We start from the raw sequence: 17,282 nt of genomic DNA on the forward strand, positions 1-17,282 counted from the left end.
GGAATGAATCTCCATGGTGTTTTGGACATATTTATTTGTTGGGAGTGAGGGGAGGGGTGGGTTGGAGTTGAAACAACCTACATTATTTCAAATTAATGGAATGTTATCTTTTGAACTTCAAAATCATAATATCAAGAATACAACTGAGGTAAATCTATGGTAATGGGTAAATTATCTATAATTTTCAAGACAGTCTGACAGTCTGGTTCCATTGGTATTTTATTTAAATTATAGTAAATCGTTCATTTATGTTACTTTTTCTTTCCAATTTGTTTTTCTTCAAAGATGATTGCTTTGAAGTTGTAAGGAGATTTGAAAATGTTTTCTTAAAATGTTTTTTTTTCCATCGTGAGCGCAACAATATTTCAAACTATTTTTGTAAATGAGCGTAACTGTAAATTTATCATCATTCAATCACCACACTAACAATTAAAAACATCAGTCATGAACATAATTTAAGGAGTTCATGCATCAGCTTGTAAACCCTTAAAGTGCTCCATAAATGGGTCTCAATCATAACTCATAAGCTTCAAAACCCTAAAAGCCGAGTCCCACTGCAGCGATACGACGACCACAACGCAAAGAAAACGCATTTTTTTGGTTGAATGACTCCACGCCTCAAATCATGTGACATAGGCTAGCAACTGTCTTGATAGTCTCAGTAATTCAAATTTAAGTGGTAACTTGTGGTTAAGCGTGTCATTGTACCAGACATTAATTAAGACAATGGACACCTTTGGTAATTGTCAAAGACCAGTGTTCTCACTTGGTGTATCTCATCATATAAACAAAATAACAAACCTGTGAAAATTTGAACTCATTTGGACGCCGAAGTTGCGAGATAATAATGGAAGAAAAAACACTTTTTTTTCACACGAATTTGTGTGCTTTCAGGTACTTCTTTCTCGAAAAACTACGTTACATCTGAGAGAGCCATTTCTCACAATTTTTTATACTATCAACAGCTCTCCATTACTCAATACCAAGTAAGTTTTTATGCTAACAACTGTTTTGAGTAATCACCTATAGTGACCCCATCGCATTCAGTGTAGGCTGTTCTTAAAAGGGGAACATCACTTAAATTTCTTTGACAGACATGATAAATAGATTTTTTTCAAATTCTACTGATGCTTCAGCCCGTGAACTTACGGTATAAATAAGCGTCTCTGATTCATAATTGCATATTGAGGAGATAGTTTTTTAAACTTACAAAATTTCCAACAGTTTGAAAAATCCTGGGAAGCTCCCTGCATAATGATGAATAAGTAATTTGAATTAAATTGGGGTCATCTCTACTCGACAAGCTGATGCTTCTTGGAGACCTCCATCCTCACACAAATCCTGTTGTACTTTTGTTTTCTGTAATGACACTATTGGTAGTTACATAAAATAATTATTAGCATAAAACCTTACTTGGTAACGAGTAATGGGGAGAGGTTGATAGTATAAAACATTGTGAGAAACGGCTCCCTCTGAAGTAAAGTATTTTTTGAGAAAGAAGTAAGGCCTAATTTTTCTACGAATTAGATTTTGAGACCCCAGATTTAGAAATTGAGGTCTCGAAATCAAGCATGTGAAAGCAAACAACTTCGTGTGACAGGGCTGTTTTTTTCTTTCATTATCTCGCAAGTTAGATGACCGATTAAGCTCAAATTTTCACAGGTTTTCTTTGTGTGCATATGTTGAGATACACCAAGTGAGAAGACTGGTCTTTGACAACTACCAATAGTGTCCACTGTCTTTAAAATACGAGGTAAAGTATTGTGTGTGGTCAAAATAACAGAAACGAATGAATGATTACTGTCTTGGGTCACTAAGGCAATGCACAGGTTCATTAGTGGCCTTAATTAGGCTCACCCAGATATCAAGTACTCTAATTAAAAAATGCATCTGTGTATAGAGTACTCTTACATTGCAAGCAAAACTCATGTAATTGGAAGAGACAGGTCTGTGTAATTGATAACTGATAGCAATCAGTGGGTGTGGGCAGTCTACAGTGAAGAGGGCATACTGTTATGATACCGGAATAATGTACCATGTATATGGGATTTGAGGCATTGCATGGTGAGGTATCAATTTCCTTTGCGGTAACACCATGTGTATATCTACTTGCCAGGTAGAGTTTGTTCTTTAGAGAACTGTCTGCTATACTATATTTTTACTACCGCTGAGTAGATTTTTCGGGGGGACTTCTCAGTTCTGTCTCCTGACGATGATTTGAGCAAGCTAGTCGCAATGTTGAGACCATTTTAAGAACTCACTCCGTGGTAGTGCAGTTAATAACAATCCTATAACCTAAAGTACTAGGCCCGGCTGATTTCTACCCTCTGCCCAGGTAGTAGTCAAAAAGCAGGACAGTTCTTTTCAGAACTGAGAAGTCTCCCAAAAAATCTTAAAAATCTACTTGCGGTAGTAGAATATATAGCAAGACAGTTCTCTAAAAGAACAAACTCTACCTGGTAAGTAGATATACACATGGTGTTACTGCAAAGAATATGTAGCATGTACATTGACTGAATGATGGTGCACCACTGCTCAGTTAAGGCGAGCTGTTCATTTGCTGTGCACAGACAATCCAAGGATTCAAAATGCAGTGTATGGAAATGAACATATTAGATTGAAACAATTTGAGTCACTCAGCCGAACTGTATTAATAAACATACATTAAACACAGCGCTTGTCCCTGCAAATTGCTATGATAAATTTCAATAGAGATTGGTCCTATTAAAGACAACCAGGCCAAGACAAAAGAATGACATAATTGGATACTACATTGTACAATCAAACTACCACGTACAGTTGCAGAGCAGGTAACATAAAGAATGACATAAAGCTTGAATTGGATACTACATTGTACAATCAAACTACCACGTACAGTTGCAGAGCAGGTAACATAAAGAATGACATAAAGCTTCAATTGGATACTACATTGTACAATCAAACTACCACGTACAGTTGCAGAGCAGGTAACATAAAGAATGACATAAAGCTTCAATTGGATACTACATTGTACAATCAAACTACCACGTACAGTTGCAGAGCAGGTAACATAAAGAATGACATAAAGCTTCAATTGGATACTACATTGTACAATCAAACTACCACGTACAATTGCAGAGCAGGTAACATAAAGAATGACATAAAGCTTCAATTGGATACTACATTGTACAATCAAACTACCACGTACAGTTGCAGAGCAGGTAACATAAAGAATGACATAAAGCTTGAATTGGATACTACATTGTACAATCAAACTACCACGTACAGTTGCAGAGCAGGTAACATAAAGAATGACATAAAGCTTCAATTGGATACTACATTGTACAATCAAACTACCACGTACAGTTGCAGAGCAGGTAACATAAAGAATGACATAAAGCTTCAATTGGATACTACATTGTACAATCAAACTACCACGTACAATTGCAGAGCAGGTAACATAAAGAATGACATAAAGCTTCAATTGGATACTACATTGTACAATCAAACTACCACGTACAATTGCAGAGCAGGTAACATAAAGAATGACATAAAGCTTCAATTGGATACTACATTGTACAATCAAACTACCACGTACAGTTGCAGAGCAGGTAACATAAAGAATGACATAAAGCTTCAATTGGATACTACATTGTACAATCAAACTACCACGTACAATTGCAGAGCAGGTAACATAAAGAATGACATAAAGCTTCAATTGGATACTACATTGTACAATCAAACTACCACGTACAATTGCAGAGCAGGTAACATAAAGAATGACATAAAGCTTCAATTGGATACTACATTGTACAATCAAACTACCACGTACAATTGCAGAGCAGGTAACATAAAGAATGACATAAAGCTTCAATTGGATACTACATTGTACAATCAAACTACCACGTACAATTGCAGAGCAGGTAACATAAAGAATGACATAAAGCTTCAATTGGATACTACATTGTACAATCAAACTACCACGTACAGTTGCAGAGCAGGTAACATAAAGAATGACATAAAGCTTCAATTGGATACTACATTGTACAATCAAACTACCACGTACAATTGCAGAGCAGGTAACATAAAGAATGACATAAAGCTTCAATTGGATACTACATTGTACAATCAAACTACCACGTACAATTGCAGAGCAGGTAACATAAAGAATGACATAAAGCTTCAATTGGATACTACATTGTACAATCAAACTACCACGTACAGTTGCAGAGCAGGTAACATAAAGAATGACATAAAGCTTCAATTGGATACTACATTGTACAATCAAACTACCACGTACAATTGCAGAGCAGGTAACATAAAGAATGACATAAAGCTTCAATTGGATACTACATTGTACAATCAAACTACCACGTACAATTGCAGAGCAGGTAACATAAAGAATGACATAAAGCTTCAATTGGATACTACATTGTACAATCAAACTACCACGTACAATTGCAGAGCAGGTAACATAAAGAATGACATAAAGCTTCAATTGGATACTACATTGTACAATCAAACTACCACGTACAATTGCAGAGCAGGTAACATAAAGAATGACATAAAGCTTCAATTGGATACTACATTGTACAATCAAACTACCACGTACAATTGCAGAGCAGGTAACATAAAGAATGACATAAAGCTTCAATTGGATACTACATTGTACAATCAAACTACCACGTACAGTTGCAGAGCAGGTAACATAAAGAATGACATAAAGCTTCAATTGGATACTACATTGTACAATCAAACTACCACGTACAATTGCAGAGCAGGTCAATTATTGTGATCATTAAAGCAGACAAAAAATAAAGTCATATTACAGAAAGACAAAGAACAGGAATGATTGGATTAATTCCATAAACATAATAAAGGGATTGTTTTCGCTTGGTAGTTGGAACCCTCTGTTTGTTTCAATCCTATAGTTCTATATTTTATACCAGAAAACTAACCTGTGAAGTTTTCATTTAAAAAGGTGGCATTAAAGAAAGTCTGGAGCGGTTATTTTCACCCAGGAAGAATAATCTGCATTTGGAAAACACAATCTGAGAAACTTTCCTGTCAGTAATTAGATTAAAATTTTAGGGAACAAAAACTTATATCTTTTTCCATAACCGCAGTAATTGGAAGTAAAAAGTTTCTCTAAATACTTTGTACTATCCAAAGCTGCTGTGAGAACACCAAGTAAGTTGTTAAAACCATTAATTTTGAGAGTTTTTACCAAACAAATAAAGACCCGTTAAGTTCATACAAGTGCCAGTGATCCAGAGAAATATTTTTGTTACATGTATAAGAACTGTCCATTTGAAGACCTCTTTTCATTTGAAGATCCACTTTGTTTATTTTGATTGCTGCAATCAAAATAAGCCTGTGAATGAAATTGTATAAACACCTTATGAGAGAACAAACATTGTACAGATGGCATACAAGTACAAGTTGATGACATTTTCACACTTCGGTTGAGTGATGAGTTTGTTGAAAACCTTAGGATAGGAATGAACTTACTCTTCCCTAAAAATATTGATATTAAATTCAAGTTACATTACATTACATTACATTACATTACATTACATTACATTACATATCATATATAAATGCAACCCTAGATGATTTTACGCTTCCTTTAATATTTCAACCCGTAGTGTTACATTATACTGATGCCTCAAGCCTCGTTGGAACGTGTGGACATAACATTCAAACAGCCTTATACCTCGGGTGGGGTTGAGCTAAGTTGATCCCAACTTATATTTTTAGCGAGCCTGGAATGTTCAGACAGACATGTACCCATGATGAAGTGAAGGATTACCACAGTAAATCCCAGACATGTACCTGATGAAGTAAGGGATTACCCTAGTTAATCCCAGATAGAGAGCCGGGATAGCGAGCCTGAGAATATCAAGGAGGCCAACTCTACCGTTACCTCAGTGCCCACTTGAGAAGCGTCTCAATGGATTTTATGACTGATCTTCTACACTGTACACATTTATGTTGAATTCCAGAGAGTTAATGGCGTGGGTGTGTTGCTTGATGTTTGCATGGTGGACCACCCCACCCACTATTGTGTCATCTCAGGAATTCTTAAGAAGACTTTAGGTAGTACTTCTGTAAAAAAGAAAAGGAGGTTGTTAAAGTAGGCCTAAAGAACCATTACAATTAAAAAAAAACATTTTTTTTAGGGGGGAGGAGGCACCCCTGCCCAAATCGAGCATACGCACACATGGTGCCGTGACTTAAAATGAATGCAAGTTTAGCTACCCAGACTAATTTAGTGTGTTGTTACATCAAGACAGCCACATTAACAAGATATCAATTAAGGGACGGGCAGAGCTGCGTTTAAAGCTTAAAAAGTAACTAAGCACAACAAATTATGCTTAGTAGAATAAGGTTACTGGCCAAAATACCAATTCACGTGTACCATTTGTGACTAGTTTCCTGCTCATTTGAGCTTAGCAGAAACTTGTTAAGCATTTGTTTCTGCTTAAGCAGCTTTATGAAACAAACTGTCAAACTGTACATGAACTTACACTGAAGTATGCAGCATGTGATGAACTATATATAGCAGCCTCACTTTCAAATCACCCATGGATAAGGCCAATTAAGTGGAATGAGACTCTGATTAGTCTGGAATTACTTCCTGTCTAGTTTACAAGTTCTTAGGTTTCTCGGTTACATGTAGCTGTTCTCAAGGCAATTTGTATTCATTGTGAACACTGTTAAAGCCTTGAGGGACTGTGTGTAATGTCAAAGGCAACGAACCTTTTGAGAAGAGTCTAATTTGCAGATGTTTACTTGGCATCTGACATTGCTTTTCAAATATGAAAATGTCATCATAATTTGGTTGATCGAGCGTTCTTTGTTTACTTCAGCTGGCTAAGATCTTTATCATTCCTGAGTTAACTACAAACTTTATGCTGGGGAAAAGAAACACTGAAAAATTATCATAATTTTTTTTTTTCACTTGAGGCATTGCTTGGTTCTTCAGTGTATAGATTATATTATTAAGCCGTGGGATATTTTAAAATCATCTTTTTTTTATTGGGTGGGTGGGTCAAAACAATTTACAATTGATTTTTGTTTAAATCGACAATTCTGAATGGCCTCTCATCAGTTAATCAGGCAATCCAATAAAAACTGGCCTCGCGAAAAAGACTAGTATTGGAAGTCAACTGTCCTACATCTATATGTAGGTCCTTCAATGACAATGTTAGAGACTCGGTCAATAAGTGTCTAGCATTGGCCAGAAATTTGTCCCTGTTTCTTCACATTGTAGTTTCAATCTTACATACATGTATTATACCAGAAGCTGCATAATACCCCGTTCACACATAGACACCGCTTCTACTACGACAGAAAAGTGGCAGAGAAAAAGAAGACAAAACTTAAAAAATAGTTCAATTGATCGACTTTGTTTAAGTGTTGACCTTGTTAATTACAGATTGATTATGGTTGTCTTCTTTTAACAGGTTTTAACCTATGCAGAGGATCTACTTGTTGGGTAGATTATGTTCTATTGAGAAATTGTCTTGCTATCATAGTGGCATGTAGGCTATGTAGAGGTCATGGTTCACTGGCTTGGTATTTCTTTTAGCTGTTTTGCTTCTTTGTATCTTTATTTAGCAATTTATATATTTTGTATTGTTATGCTTGTGTAAAGTCTCATAAACTAAAACTATATTCTTTTATCAACCATACAGTCATTTTTTTCAGAATTCAGGGGACTCTAAAGGTTTTATCCTGATTGTCAGTTTCATTGCACTGTGTTCATATACTGCACGTTTTCATTCCTAGATCAAGAATATACAGGCATACAACGTTTTTAGCTGATCAGTTGACTTCCTTCTTTTTCTTTTCAAAACAGGCCATTGAAAACTGAAAAACACTGTACAAAAGTAAGATGTGATCAGCCATTCCCCCTTTTTTTTGCAATTAGAAAGTTGCTTGTCTGAATACACATCCACCGTCATCCCAATTGCAAAGTATCAATTTTAATCGGAACATAAATGTGTTTGTTTGTTCTGCAGCCATCAGCTCTCCGCCAGAAACTCCTGGATATAAAGCAATCCCGTGAGCCCCCGGACACGGTTGACTCTCAAGACTCGACCCTCTCCAGCGACGCCCTGACAAGCCCGACCAGAATCTCTGTGGATGAGGGGTACGTCCCCAACGGCCATGACAGGCTAGATTCCTCCTCATCATTCCATATTAACTCCAATAGCTCGGCAGCGACAGACAGGAAGATGCCTGAGATGGAGCGTCTTGGTGATGACCTGGCCGTCTTACCGGTCGAGGAACTCGCTAAGTCCTGGCAGACACTTGCTCAGCAGTATACATTCTTCCAGTTAGATGTGCATTTGAAGGAAGGATGTGATCTGGCCATCAGAGACAGAAGTGGTATGTGGATTATTATAGTGTTTTATCTTTTTTCAAGGATACATTCTCTGTTCTATTTTAGGAGGGTGTAGTCTTGCTGTAAGGGATCAAAAGAGAAGGCAAATGCATGTGAGTTGCGTTTGATGAAGTATGTATTATTTATTATTTTAATGAAAAAAGGCTGCATTGAAGCCTGCATAACAAATGGCTAAACATATAAAAATATTGCTTTACAGAAATAGTTACCAGCCAACATTTCATAAAGTTTGCATAGTTGCAACTGGTGACCCACTCATTTCCTGCGTAGCTAAGAAACTTGCTAACCATTATATTCTGCTACAGTCGTAAGTTTACTGGCCCGACGCTAAAATCACTGGCCTCGGGCCTGCAGTCTAGTAATAGTTTCAAACCCTACGATACATAAGGAAGGCAGCAATCTTCCATGCCCGTAAATTTAAAAAGACATTGATCCACAATTTTTTAGTCCCCAGTGACTAGGTTCAGATGGAGACGCTCTATGTCTGGCATTGATTCATAATTGAATTAATGATGAACATTTTAGGCAATGAACAGGTATCCCAAAATGCTGCATCCATCATGCATGCAGTAGATTATGAAAATGTGAACATGGGAATGTGTGTACAATACATTCCTATATGAACAAGCATGCAGTGGGTGGTTGGGGGGGGGGGGGGTCACAGTGGGAGGTGTGGTGATGGTAGATGATAGTAATGTAGCAATTTAATTCCTTGAGCTGTTCAAGATTATGTTGATCATTTTGGTTTAAAGGATTGGTTCTTTTTGTACTAAAAAACATAATGTCGACAGATTTACATTAAACTTGCTCAATTTGAAGATAATGATGGTAGAAAGCTTCCCTAAAAAAACATTACTTGCTGAGGTGCTGTAGTTTTTGAGAAATGAGTAAAACAATTCACAAAAATAATGTTTGTGTTAGTGAGAGACCAGTTACGGGAAAAATTCCATAACTGGTTAATACCTTTTTACATGCTAAAACTGTGACTAAAATAGTTTTTTTTGTGACAGTGTTTTACTCATTTCTCAAAAACTACACTACAGCACCTCGGCAAGTAATATCTTAAGGGAAACTTTCTACTATCATTATCTTCAAACTGTTTAAGTTTAATGTAAATCTGTGGACATTGTTTTTTGATCGAATCTGATTGCACAAAATGTAGAAGAACTCATTTTTATTCCATCCATGTACTTTAAGGTCAGTGAACACTATTTTTGTTGTGCACATGTGAAATGTTTTTTCTAAAATTAAATTTATTTCCTATCTACTATCCAATTACCCCAGCATATTACTTTTTTGGATAGGCCTTAGCTACATTTCCCCTAAATAATTCTAGGATTATAGTATTGATAGGCGTTTTATATCTCGATTGTAAAGATCTGTGTCATTCATCAAGACTGATTGATGTGTTATTGAAAAACCAGATTCTCATATTGCTTATTTGAATGGCGCTTGGAATCCCAGTATCTTTGATTTATGTAGAAACATCTGTCCCGTCATTATTTGATTGCACCAAGACAGCTGTCGGATTGGTGGGTAGAGAGTAAACAAGCCTGCTAAAGTGGAGGAACATCCCTTGCTAATTAATTAATTAATTAACACCTGGATCCACAGCAATTGCCATGGTGCCCTGAACTTTCAGGCCTCGAATTAGCCCACTGCAACCACAGCAATTGCCGTGGTGCCCTGTGCTTTCTGTCCTCAAACTAACGTAAGGCAACCACAGCAATTGCCGTGGTGCCCTGTGCGTTCAGGCCTTTATTAACCCAAGGTATCTACAGCAATTGCTGGGGTGCCCTGTACATTCAGGCCTCGAGTTAGGCTTGTGCATCCACAGCAATTGCCGTGGTGTCCTGTGCCTGTAGGCCCCGAATTACCCCAATGCACCACAGCAATTGCCCTACAGGTGCTTTCAGGCCTTGAATTACCCCAATGCACCACAGCAATTGCCCTACAGGTGCTTTCAGGCCTTGAATTACCCCAATGCACCACAGCAATTGCTGTGGTACCCTGTGCTTCTTGCTGAGGTGTCTTTTGCAATGTTCCAATCCAATCTTCCTCAAAGGACTGCAAAAGGTATTTACCCAGTTGCATGCCCAGTAGAACCCCATTGGATGTGGGAGGCTTTCATACCACTGTATAAAAAGAATGGACACAGGGGAAAATCACTTTGCCCTTTAAGAGCAAAGTTCAAGGCTTGAACATTGACAATATCGATCATCGTCCGAGAAGCCATTTTAGAGCTGAGTGCACATGTGCAGCGCTCGTGCAGCGCTCAGAAAAAATATCCACTGAGACGCGTTACCAATCCAAATCCCATTAAATATGCATACACTATGGTTAATCATTAGCTTCTGCAAAAATGTTACTGTGTGTTATTTGAACTATACATTTCTGGTACAGCCTGACTTTAATTAGTTATGCTGTACAAAAATGTTTCCTCAACCTCTTGTAGAACCACAAGGGAAACTGACTGCTGGGAAAAAGTTTGACTGGGTAAAATTGAGACGATGTAGGGTTGTTTGTATAACCCCAATTTAGTTAGCACCAATATGAAACAAGGTGAAATTTCCAGTTTTAGATGTGTGAGAGGAAAATCCCAAAGGGGGAAACCCATGGTATCACGTTAGGGCTTAAAACCCAATCCACGGATGCCAGGCTCCAGTCTTAGGCAGGATTCAAACCAAGGTCCACAGAGGGAAAGGTAGGGAAAGAAACCACTTAGCCATCTTGGGCCTAATTCCATAAAGATGATGTTTAAGCAGAAAAAATTACTGAATGGTTTCCTGCTAAGTAAAGTTAATCAGGATGCCAAAAGGATACAAATGGTGCATGTAGTATGGTACTTTGGCTGGTAACCTTACTCTACTAAGCATCAGTATTTTTGTGCTTAGCTACGTTTTGGGCCCAGATCCCCATTAACTCTATTTGCTCCTTCTTCTTACACTATCCATACTCTATGCAGGTACGAGCGACCCTTATGTCAAGTTCCGCATAGGAGGCAAGACAGCCTACAAGAGCCACATCATCTACAAGAATCTCAACCCAAAGTGGGACGAGAAGTTTACCATGGCGATCGAAGACATCAATAAACCGTTGGAGATCTTTGTTGTGGATCGAGACAGGGGTTTCATCTCGGATGACCCCATGGGGTCGGTCCGACTTGACCTCATGTCACTGGAGCCTGAAACGTTAGTATAGATTCTCTATCACCTTAGTTTTTATGAATCTGCTCAAAAGATTATAATGACCAATGAATTTGTTAAGCAGCGTTAGAATTGATCCAGCATAACCATGGGCAGCAGTAATTTGTCATTTTAGATGTAGCCTGTTCCTGCTAAGTAAAATAATTCTGTGCTTATTAAATGTTGACAGTTTGAAGTCAGTCCTTTAGTCACATCATTGAACTACATGCATAATAGCTTCAACTTGTGGCTGCTTATATGTATCGTAGAATGTACATGTATGATAAGCAGGTCTGAGACTTTATCGAGGCAATACACAGATCCATTAGGCTCCGCCCACAGTGCACGTGTGAGCAAGAACGCGTGGGCCTCTCCAACGCCGTTCTGCACAACTCTGTCATGCACGCCAAGCATACGCGCACCCATGTCACCCTTAATTTGTCAAACTTTTGGTTGCGCAATGGGTTGTGATTGGTCAATACATAATTTGGCAGGGCTCAATGGATCGGTCTTCTGGCTTTGGTCATTGCCTTAGTGCACCTTGAAATGTTGCATAGACGAGGAAAATTCCCCTGCACTGAGGAAAAACTGCCTTATCCTTTTAGAAGAAAGAAATTTTATGCATGAGAAGAAATATTTTGTCTGCATGAGCAGAGATAAATATACAGCTGCAGATCACCTACTCTTTCTTATAAGCTGAGATTGCCCGGGAACTAGAGGCAGTTGGAATCTTATGTCTTAGCTTAGGCTACCCCAATGATTTGATAGATGTTAACTGAACATTGCAGAATTGGTTTTTGCTAACAAAATTGTTGCTGCCAACGTAGGCCTAATCCATCATATACATAAACTGACAAACCTGTAGAAGTTAAAGATCGAACAGCCATCTGGGTCACGAGAAAATAGTGAAAAACCGATTGAAAATTTTGCATTGCATCGATGCCTGAACAAAAATGAATAAAACGCAGTAAACTCCAAATGCGAAATTAGATTGCTTATGTCTCATCAAATATGACATTTCAAACAGAAATATTTCAAGGGATGATTTCTACTATCATCATCATTAGACCGTGTAAGTTTTATGTAAATCTGTGATCTTCACGATTTTTGTTTCTTACCGATTTGTAACGTTCCTTTAAGTTTGCTTCAGACATAGAGATTTATATTTGGTTTTACCCTTACACCAATTTGTGTAAGTACTGTTTGCTCAGTACTTTCCCAAGTTGCAGTACTATTTTGTTGACCATTGATGAGAAGTTATCAACCCATTGTTATTATTTTGTTTGTAATAGTCTGAATGAGAAGAAACTTGAGTTGAAGGAGTCAGGCAGCGTTGAGTTTCTTGGTCACATCTTTGTTGACTTCCTCATCTCGCCCATCAAGAGAGTTGAAGATAAAGAAATGATCAGGGTGAGTATCTTGTCAAGTTTCCATTTTGTCAAGTTTTTATCAAGTTTGAATTCGTTGTGTTGTTTCTCTCATCATTTTCTCGCAACTTCGGTGACCAATTGAGCTCAAATTTTTACAGGCTTGTTATTTAATGATTATGTTGGGATACACCAAGTGAGAAGACTGGTCTTTGACAATTACCAAAGGTGTACCTGCCCTTTAAGATGCTTGATTTCGAGACCTCAAAATTCTAAATCTGAGGTCTCGTAATCAAATTCGTGGAAAATTACTTCTTTCTCGAAAACTACGTCACTTCAGAGGGAGCTGTTTCTCACAATGCTTTATACTATAAACCTCTCCCCATTACTCGTAATCAAGTAAGGTTTTATGATAATAATTGTGTCCACTGCCTTAAACAAGTCTCTTCGCCTGGCCTTTATCACACATAAATGAAGGCTGTGAAGCATGACTGTCTGGCTTATGAAATGCTGTAGGATACTATCATGCTATCATAATAGATCATCCACTCTTTCTCATAAGTGAGGCGGATTTTGAACGGGTTATTTAGATGGGTATCATGAGTGTTCTGTTGATGCTGTGCTGCTTGACAGCCTTAAAGACACTGGACACCTTTGGTAATTGTCAAAGACCAGTCCTCTCTCTTGGTGTATCTCGAGATAATAATGGAACAAAAACACCCTCGGCACACAAAGTTGTGTGCATTCAGATACTTGATTTTGGGACCTCAAAATTTAACTTTGATGTCTCGAAATCAAATACTCATATTTTAGTGGAAAATAACGCTACTTCAGAGGAACCGTTTCTCTAGATGTTTTATACTATCAACAGCTCTCCATTGCTCATTACCAAGTAAGTTTTTATGCTAACAATTATTTTGAGTAATTCCCAATAGTGTCCAGTGCCTTTAAGGTGATGATGGCTCGTTGAATCTGATCTAGATAAACTCAAATGATAAACAGGAACAGTTTACCAGCCAAGCGTGTGAAGCATACTGTTTATAATGACTGGTTCCCTGCAAGGAGTACAAAGATACATCTAAGAAATTAGAAACTAGAAACTCTAATTAAAATTGTTCAATGTAATGAATTGATGTTTAAAGACTCTTTTTGAAATTTCACAACTTAGGTTAATAGTAATAATAATAAGAGCACTTATAGTGCATCGGTATCCACCACAAGTGATGCTCATGGCGCAAGGAAGAAACACAAAATTGATGAAAAGCAGCTGTGAAAAGGGCCTCTTTGAACTTATGAATAGAAGACATGTTACGGATATTAAGAGGCAGATTATTCCAAAAGAAAAAGGACCAGCATGAGAAAAAGCCAAAGGATTAAAAGCAATCATGAGATTCGAGACGAAATAATCTGAATTGTTTTCTTCTCACAAATTAAGAAATTGTGGTTCAGTTTAAACTAGACAACAATAGTTATTCTTGTCATTGTATTGTGACATCAGCAGTTAACTTTAGGATTTTAACTTACAACCTTGTGATTGCAACTTCTGCAGTCTAACCATGGTGACCACAAGCCATTTTCATTCCTTAAAAAAATAAAATAAAATTAGAACAATTTTATTTCGTTTTTTATATGGTCCAAACTACTTCGATGGAAAAACTGCTAACTGGGTCATTTGATGGGGCTGTTTTGGTCAATTTGACTCCAAATTAGCATGTGAATGTTTTATTGGGTCGTTATCAAATGATGTTTGTTACCTGTAAGACTAGGCTGGTGTTTTAATAAGTAGGTCAACTCTTGCCTAGGGCATTTTGTGCTTCATTATGACGAATTACCTCTTTTCATTTTGACATTTCACGCTAGATACACAGCTACATGTAGTGCAGTTGTGATCTTTGTATGCTTCAAACGATCAATAATAAGGAATTTGATTCGCCGTTGAATTTTCAGTGTTAATGGAGCGAGGAATTGCTTATGAAGGGGATTTTTCTGGCTAGCAATTAAAGAAGAAAATGGATTGGGTGAAAAAAATGCTTTAATTAGTGTTTATTCAGTGATTTTTAAACCAACATTCAAAGTGCATTGGTTTACTGCCAAGATGCACTTCTGGTGTTTGCACAAGGAATCATCCAAGATTGCCCACATTTGTTCAAGTCGGACAGAGAGTTAAAGATCCCCTCCTTCCCCCAAAGTAATATTTAAATCCCTTTTTTTCTTTCAAAATTGATTCACAATCAGGTTATTTAAGTATTAAAATTTTAGCACCATTTAAGAAAAATGTTAATTCTTATAGCGCAATTATTTATGAAAACAAGCTTTACACAAATTATCAAAACCATAATCATAACCATAGAACCAAAACCATATTCCATAACCATGTTCCGTTACCATTGTAACCATACCCACAACCGTAACCGTAACGGAGAATGATTTGCCTTGTATAGCATAACAAAATGCTACACAAAATGTATCAATTGCTACTCAAAATTCACAATTTTCTTTTCAATATTAGCATTTATTGTGCACACAATATGTTCAGTTTTAATGTTTTTGCTGTGCTAAATTGCTGGTTGAAATCATTCCCTGCATAACCATTAAGGCTGAGTCACATTGCGAGAATGCATTCTATTGGTTGAATTGCTCCACGCATAATACGCACCTGATCATTCAACCAATAGAATACGTTCTCTTTGCGTTGTGATCGGTTTCGTTATCACTGCAGTGTGACTCGGCCTTTACCATTACCAGAACAGTTTCCATAACCATAAATATACCCAAACGGCCAAACCATAACAATAACCATAAACCAAACCCCTCAAACCAGAGAAATGTGTAGAAACCTGAAGTCGTATCTTCAATGCATATTCATAAGGCAATGTCAATGTACTTATCAGCAGTGTACACATTATAGTGCAGTAAACTGTCTGCACTTGTTGTTTCTCCACCAGCCATCAGGGTTAATGTATTTATCCCTCAGCAGTATACAAATTAACATAACTATAGACAATAGGAAATTTCTGTGATTGGTGCCAGTCACTAATGCCTAATTATGTATAATGGATGACCCATCCATTCGCAGCAAGGCCATTTTGGGGGCGTAATGGTGCAAGGGAAAGTGAACAGTGTCAGTAAAGTTGGTATTAGTGGTTTATCATTCTGAAATTAAATTAACTCTATGAGCAAGTTACCACATTGATATTGTCCTTCTCACTCAGAATGCAATATGGAGACATGGAATTATGTGCCTTGCTTGGCGTGTACTTTCATATTTACGCATTGCGTGCCACGCATTTTGCACAATGTGTGATGGACAAAGTAGATTTCCGGTATATTACTGCATTTAATGATGAATATTGCAGTCTGAAAGCTCATTTACATATTTTGGCATTCACACAATCAGCCTTGTAATGACTATTCTCAAACGCTTCCTCTTTATTGTTATTATTATTAATCAAAACTGAGGAAATTGCAAAAAAGCAACTACATTGTAGCACTGTAAACCCATAGGCCACAAGGGGATACATGTACACACACCAAGCCGACAACGGCCAGTCTCTCTTACACAGACTTTGTTATGAATTGCACAAATCAAGAAACTGTGATTCAGTACCTAGACGACACTACTCATTCTAGTCTTTGTTAAATCAGTGGTTAGCTAGGTAGGATTCGAACCCACAACCTTGTGATTGCATGAGTGGCTATTCCTCAGGGGTATTTCATTTACTGGGGTAGATCAGGGGTAAATCGATTCAATTGTTAAAGGGTGGGTATTATTCCTTGGGGTTGTCCTCCGGGAATAAGTGTGAAAACGGCCTTCTACACCCATCACAGCCTGTTGTAAAAATATTCATAAAGGACATTATGTACACTACATCTTGTCCAAGGTTGCTCTATGATTCCTCTATGAACTTGGCCTTCAACCGCTGTAGCCTGTAGTCTTGAACCATGATATTATGTGGATTTGTGTGTGCATGGAACTGTGAAGTCTGTTATGCTTGCCTTCCCCTGACTCGTCATTGTCTTTGAAACTCCTTGTAATTTGAGCCTTTGAACCTTGTAATTCCAGCCTCATGGCGGATCAATGACCTTGCTGTTTTTACTGTACTTGTGTTTGTCAACACCTTTTCTTTGTTTTCAGTGAATAATGTTTATTAATTGCGCAACCTTGGCAGTTATTGTTTTGTTTTTGTACCATTGATTTCTACTTAGATAATGTTGCTATAATTTCTATCTGCTATACAATACTTGGTGATATGAATTATATGTACATTGTGATACATTTAGTACCATGGATGAATGATTGATAGATAACACATTTAGAAGTAGTCATGTCACTAACAA

The 17,282-nt window shown here is 37.4% G+C and overlaps 1 protein-coding gene across 5 annotated transcripts in view; it reads left to right on the forward strand.

Moving 5' to 3' along the window:
- LOC139942082 (multiple C2 and transmembrane domain-containing protein 1-like) overlaps positions 1–17,282 on the forward strand; it is an 89,257-nt gene that overhangs the window by 31,633 nt on the left and 40,342 nt on the right. For all 5 annotated transcript variants that reach the window (XM_071938773.1, XM_071938769.1, XM_071938772.1 and 2 more), the window contains 3 exons: positions 8,007–8,376; positions 11,358–11,583; positions 12,870–12,987. In XM_071938773.1, coding sequence (XP_071794874.1) covers positions 8,007–8,376; positions 11,358–11,583; positions 12,870–12,987 — 714 coding nt within the window. The remainder of the gene's footprint in view (positions 1–8,006; positions 8,377–11,357; positions 11,584–12,869; positions 12,988–17,282) is intronic.

Source organism: Asterias amurensis, chromosome 9 (assembly GCF_032118995.1).
Source record: "Asterias amurensis chromosome 9, ASM3211899v1".
Classification (NCBI taxonomy): Eukaryota; Metazoa; Echinodermata; class Asteroidea; order Forcipulatida; family Asteriidae; genus Asterias; species Asterias amurensis.